This window comes from Tachyglossus aculeatus, chromosome 6 (assembly GCF_015852505.1).
Source record: "Tachyglossus aculeatus isolate mTacAcu1 chromosome 6, mTacAcu1.pri, whole genome shotgun sequence".
Taxonomy (NCBI): Eukaryota; Metazoa; Chordata; class Mammalia; order Monotremata; family Tachyglossidae; genus Tachyglossus; species Tachyglossus aculeatus.
Window position 1 is genome coordinate 21,398,196 of NC_052071.1, and position 6,473 is coordinate 21,404,668.

General features: G+C 40.6%; 1 protein-coding gene across 1 annotated transcript in view; it reads left to right on the forward strand.

Moving 5' to 3' along the window:
* LAMP2 (lysosomal associated membrane protein 2) overlaps positions 1–3,538 on the forward strand; it is a 34,786-nt gene extending 31,248 nt beyond the window's left edge. The window contains exon 9 of the mRNA XM_038747891.1: positions 1,449–3,538. Within this exon, the coding sequence (XP_038603819.1) occupies positions 1,449–1,591 (143 nt within the window). The 3' untranslated portion in view covers positions 1,592–3,538. The remainder of the gene's footprint in view (positions 1–1,448) is intronic.
* Positions 3,539–6,473: the final 2,935 nt, after the last annotated feature.

A 6,473-nucleotide genomic window follows, 5' to 3' on the forward strand; every position in this document is an offset into this window, starting at 1 on the left:
TAATCTCCCCTAGCCTGGGTAGACTGGAGGATGTTCAGAGTTTGTGACACAGCAGCAGTGCTCTTTTTCTCAAAACACAGACAAAGTTTAGAAAGGGTAGTAAAATGCCCACTCCTTTCTTTAAGGGAAACAACTTTTTGTCTGATGATTGGCCTTGGGACTGTCATCGTCTTGTCTTGGGCTCAGAATAGATCGTGATTCCAGTTGTCCTCCTATTGGGATGGTTAATTGAGAAGAAAGGTTCTACATTCAGCCTTTGGGGTCCAGAATCAGTGGGTGAAAAGCATTTAGATTTTTATATCAAATGACCAGGTGATGGTTACCTGTTGATTGCTCTCAAATGACTCTTACCCATCCCACTCTTCCTGCTCTCTTGGATTTTGGTTTCCATTATTCAGCCAGGATTTGAAACCAGAGGTTTTCCTGTAAGTGACATAATTGTTTTGCCATTGTAAGTGCCTCTGGACTTGGCCAATGAATTGCAGTAAATCTTTCACTAAGGCTAATTCAGTTACTGAAATGCAAGTTGGGTCCCAAATGCCTTAGTAAGAGGTGGGTTTTTTGATAGATTAAAACGCATGCTCTACTGTTCAAAACTTACACTAAAATTTAGCAAGAGCAAACACTACATAAAATCTCCAGTTTTCAAATGACATCACTTAGGCTTTGACAGAATTTACCTAGACTGGATCTCTTTGTACCAAGAGATTGATAGTTGGGTTGCTTTTAATGGATTTAGTAGAATCGAGACTTCTTCCTATTTTACATAAGTGCCATCATCAAAACCATTGTATAAAATTTCCAGATGGGCATGGTGTCTTTATCTCTACTTAAAAATCAAATAATGTACAATAATCTAGAACCTTTAGGATGCCTTTGCAAATCCATGCATTTCTCCCCTATCTTTATCTCTGCATTTATGAAATCATGCTTTGTTCACTCTATACTATCTCTCCAAATCTTCCTGTTTGTAATGTATATTTTTTTTTAGGAAGTAGAAGGGCAAATGGAGAAAGGAGCTGGCAGTACAGTGAACAGGTGCACATGTAGGGGAGGATTCAGTTAGAACTGCCATATTAAGAAACACAGAGGCTCTAGATAACCAAACAGTTTACATTCCCCTATCCTCCACCTGCTTCCTCTTCTTTTCAGCAGTGAGGGAAAAATTTGGTGAAATAGATTTTAAATAGGTTGGAGAAAATAGCTTGAGCTGTGACACTTTTCCCCGTTTTTCAGAAAGAAGGCCTGTTGCCATTTGCTTTTGGGGGGCAGTGTGGGAAGCAGTGTTGTTTTAGGACCGAATAAGGAGGAAAAGGGGGCAATGCTATGGAAGACTAACTTGAACTAATGAAATTTTCAAAGTGTGTGTGCTCCTTTCTTGTTTTTCTGATGCTTGTGTTCTCTACTAATTTCCTGTCCTTTGCTTTCTGTTTGTTCTTTTCCAACAGCTGAAGAATGCTTTGCTGACTCTGACCTGAACTTTCTTATTCCAATCGCAGTGGGTGTGGCCCTTGGCTTCCTTATAATTCTTGTTTTTATCTCCTATATAATTGGAAGAAGGAAAAGTCGCACTGGCTATCAGTCTGTGTAGTCATTTCATTCTGCTTCAGTTTTTTTCTTCCACCTAACAAGTAATGAGTTATGTCCACCTTTACTAAAAAACAGGATGTGTTGTGCAATAGATTCATGTGTGAGAAACAGAAAACAAAGTGAGCTTCTAGCCAACAATGGCAGGAGTAACCTTTACTCACGAAACACACCAGAATAAGGTTAGAAGCAATTTTGTTTTCTCTAAAATGAAACGAAGTTGCTGGAGGAGAAAAATGCTTACTATAATGCTATGTTGTATCTGGCAGTCAGTGTGGTTTTCAGGCATGAGAACCCAGTTACTAATATCACTTATTATGCAGTGCAATAGTGTACACAGCTACTTTCACTTTGCCACTCGCTTTATTTGACATTCTTAAATGAAAAGGGTACAGATGCTGTTGAAGGATTTACCTTTCAGAAAGAAATGTAGAAATAGTAGTGGAGTCCAAGGTTGTTGGTAACAACAGTCTGTTGAAAATGACTGACTTTTCCTGGGCTATCCTGTGCCCGCATTTTCTTGAAACAGCCCCAGATTATTTCAACAGTCCAAGTCTGGCAGTTTTCCTTTTGATATGTTAGTGGAAGAACATTTAATAAACAATGTCTTGCCTCCCCGAAGATGATGTAGTCGGAGTAAACAGGTGATATTAAAGGGTGCAGAAGATGCAGTAAACTCTTGTTTTTCTAGGTGTTTAGTCCTTGCTGGTGGCTTTTCAACTGGGATAAATTTTTAAATTAAAGGCTCTTGGAGATGATCCAGGGCTTCGAGATCATTCTTAAATTCACAAGGTGGCTCTGACAAGGACTCAGCCCTTTGAGCAAGGAGCAGGATGTCTTTTGACCCAGAATAAAGCTTTTCGAGGAGCTAATTTGAGACCTGAAGGAAGATTGCTGCCTCATTCATTGTGGTGTAGAGATGTGAAAGGTTGTGTTTTTCTCAAGTGGCTGCTGCCCTGTCACCTTGGGTGACATATTCTTTGCACCCCATAGACAGCTTCAAGAGTCCAACTTGGCATGTATAATATTTCCTGAACTCGACTGAGAGCTGTTAAGGCAAGGTCGTGTGATCCATCAGTTTAATTCTAATTTTTAGAACCTTTATGCCTAAATTTCAGACCCCACCTTTTAGGAATCGCTTTGAGCTACATAAAATGCACAGTACCTCAAATGAAATACAAGCTGATTCTAGAGCGATGAACAGAGTCTTGACAAATGTCATATCTTTGGATTTCAGTCTCTTCCAAATTGGTCCCGTTCATTCTGCTCTTGCCAGGGTGTATTTTGAGGAAAGGTTGGCTTTGTTTTTGTGGAGATTGAATAAAAGCTACTGAGAGTAATCCAATAAAGCCACAGAAATTTAAAGTCGCCTCAACTTTCCGTATTCCTTAAGGGGTTTTGTGGGGTAGTTTTGATTTTTTTGTTGTTGTTGTTGAGGTGAGTTGGACTCTGGGGTTTTTTCATTATAGAAATATAGAAAACTATGCTAGTCTTCCTCCAAAAGCTTAACCTTATGTTCTAGGATGCCTCATAAAATCTGGAAGAGTTGAATTGCTGTTAGTTCAGGAAATAAATTGTCACTGTGGTTCACATTTTCTCTCTCTGGAACCAAAGTGGAGGTTTTCTGTACCTGACCTTCACTGTTTTCTGTGCATCACAGCTGCTTATCTCGTACCCCCTCAGCATCCTCACCTATCCTCCCTGCCTGACTTGTTTCAATGCCTGTGGAGAACTTTTAACTGTGGCAGTTCCCTAGGGGATTAAAAAAAAAAAAATGTTTCACATGAATAATTGGGCTTCCTAAGAAGTCAGTCTCAAACAAGCACCTTAAAGTTACTGTAGCATGAATAGTGATGGTAAATATGGTTCTCTGACCTGGAGACGTTGTAAAAAATCTTCGGATGAAGATAGTGTGAATATAAAAATAAAGTTACAATGATGTTTGCCTAAATTTGCCGAGTACATCTGTTCTTGGTTCATCTTTTTGTGTGTTAAAGCTCTCTGCCTAGACATTTGAATGGGAGAATGTTTAGTTTTTCAACTTTCGCTACAGTCTGTATGGTTCACGTTCATAAGAATGTTCTTCTTTTGATGCGTGTGTGTATGTAAGGAGCGGAAGGGCAGATCTTAGCAGGAAGTTATCAAGTACAACCAGAAACAGTGCTCTTCCCTCCCACCCCAAAATTGGTTCACTTTATAAGCCATCCATGCCCCCTTTTAATCACTGGCAGTACCATAGAATCACAAGAACGGCAGCTCTCCTCACTGTCCTTAAAACGGGTTATTGCTAAGGTAGGAGATAGGGAATTGTTTAGGGTGGGGATGCCATGGTACGTTTCTAGTGGCCTATTTTAGCCAAACTGATTGGGACAGGTAATGAATTAAGCCCTAAAATCCTGTTGCTGTAGCTTAACAAAGTCATTCTGACTGCATATCTCTCACCCCTTTGTATATATGTTTGTACATATTTATTACTCTACTTTACTTGTACATATTTACTATTCTATTTATTTTATTTTGTTAATATGTTTTGTTTTGTTGTCTGTCTCCCCCTTCTAGACTGTGAGCCCACTGTTGGGTAGGGACCGTCTCTGGATGTTGCCAACCTGTACTTCCCAAGCGCTTAGTCCAGTGCTCTGCACACAGTAAGCGCTCAATAAATACAGTTGAATGAATGAATGAATGATCCTATTGCATTTATCACTGTGTTTGTGTGTTAGTAAGAAGTGTCAAAAAGCTTGAGTTGGTCCCATCCGGGAAATACACCCTTATCATCATTTTCAGAAATAGGCAGCTAATGGGAGGGTCTCCTGGCATTGATTGTAGAGTGCAGTGGGACTTCCGGTTCCATTAATACCTTTTTAAAAAATATGTATATTTTGAAAGTATCCTAAAAAAACTAGAAAATTTGTTTTATCCTGTAATAGCAAACTTTAGTCTTGTCCCAACTGGGGCAATGGGGGCAACCTGTAAAGAGGTTTTGCATGAAAGAGAGCTGTTTCCTTGCCCAATCTGGACTTTCTGCATGATGGTTGGTGAAGTATCTGGCATACGAGACTTTTCCTTAATCGGTAGTCCTTGCCTAGTTGATATCCAGTAATTAAGCAACCACAACCTGCAAGGGCTTCGTATTTATAAATGAGGGGCGGGGGTGTGTGGATAAAACAGTCGCTTCTTGGACCTGGGAAGTGAGCCACAGCGTCAGCCCCGCCCCAAGGAGAGAAGAATAAGCATCACCTAAGCAGTGCATTCTCAAAAGACCAAGGTGGGAGATGTGGGTAACCACCCCGAGCCTGGAGTGCTGGGCCTTTTATGCGCCCTTCTTAAAAATTTTGAGATGATTATTATTATGGTATTTGTCAAGTGCTTATTGTGCCCAGCCCTATGATCCCTGTGGGAGACAGCTTTTTTTCTGGAACAAGGGAGAAAATCACGGAGCCTAGTGAGGGCATCCAACTAACCCATATCCTATGGGATAGTAGGCATGACTCAGGATTGACTTCTGGATTGCCCTGTGCTGCCTGTATTGTTTGGTCGTTCCTGGGCCCAGTTCATTCATTCAGTTGTATTTATTGAGCGCATACTGTGTGCAGAGCACTGTATTAAGCGCTTGGGAAGTACAAGTTGGCAATATATAGAGACGGTCCCTACCCCACAGTGGGCTTACAGTCTAGAAGGGGGAGACAGACAAGAAAACAAAACATGTAGACAGGTGTCAAAGTTGTCAGAACAAATAGAATTAAAGCTAGCTTTGCTAGTATGGTAAAACAATGTCAGAAACAGCTCAACTGCTGTTTCCAAACGTCTTTGTCTTCCAACACCTCACTGCCTCTAGCTTTTAATATGGCCTAAACACTGTGTTCTTGACCTTCCTCCCTCCCCCATCCCTGTCGGTAACTCCCAGTGAACTTCCCTAACAATCTCTTTCCTCAGTTCTTTCTTTCTCAATTCCCAGACTGTTAAATTGTATCACTTCTTTCTTTCGCCTTCTACTTGTGATATCAAGTTCTCAAGCCAATCCACTGTTTGTCTAGCTCACACCTGCTTTGTATCTTTTTTTACCCCTATTCCCCCAGCTCACTCCCTTCTTTCCCTGACACTCAACTCAGTACATTTTTCTATTTAATCCCCTGTCTTAAAAAACATTTTTTTTCCTCCATTAAGAACTACTGTACCTTAAAATTGATGTATTTTGTGTGCCCCCCCGCCCCTCAGTGGTACGTCTATAGATGAAGAGCAGGTAAAATGAATCAGTTATTTGAGTGCTTACTTTATGCAGGGCACTGTACTAAGTGCTTGGGAGAGTATTACACAGTATAGTAGACACATTCCCTGCCCACAACGACGTTATAGTCTAGAGATGTTGTTATGAAATGTCCCCTGGAGAGAACAAGATGAAACAAGATATGATTTCAGGCATCTCCTGGGGATGACTATCTCCACGGCTCCCATTTTTGGGTCCTGTTCTTATTGCTTTTGATTATGGGATCAGGGTCGGGACTGCATTTTCTCTCTGAAGTATTGAGCACTGTGCGAGCACTTAGTAGAGAAGTTAAAGACCCTCGAATCAGGCGAGCAATTCAAGTTTGGACTTGGATTATAACCATTCAAGAGCTGAGAAGTAATGGAATAGTACACCCAATGGTAAAATGAGTTTTTTTTTTTTAAGAAAGCAAAAAAAATACGCTGGGAGTTGGAATAAGAAAGGCAGTTTGAGTGAGAGTGTGTGTGTGTGTATACACAAAGGGAGATTGAAAAGTGATTTAGGGTCTGTTTTCCCAGAGAGATAATTTATCATTCAAATTTGGTGAGTGCTTATTGGAAAAAGGAAATGAGTGTATAGTGGAGAATGGACTGAGGAGGGTTAGAGGAAGAGATGGGGTGGG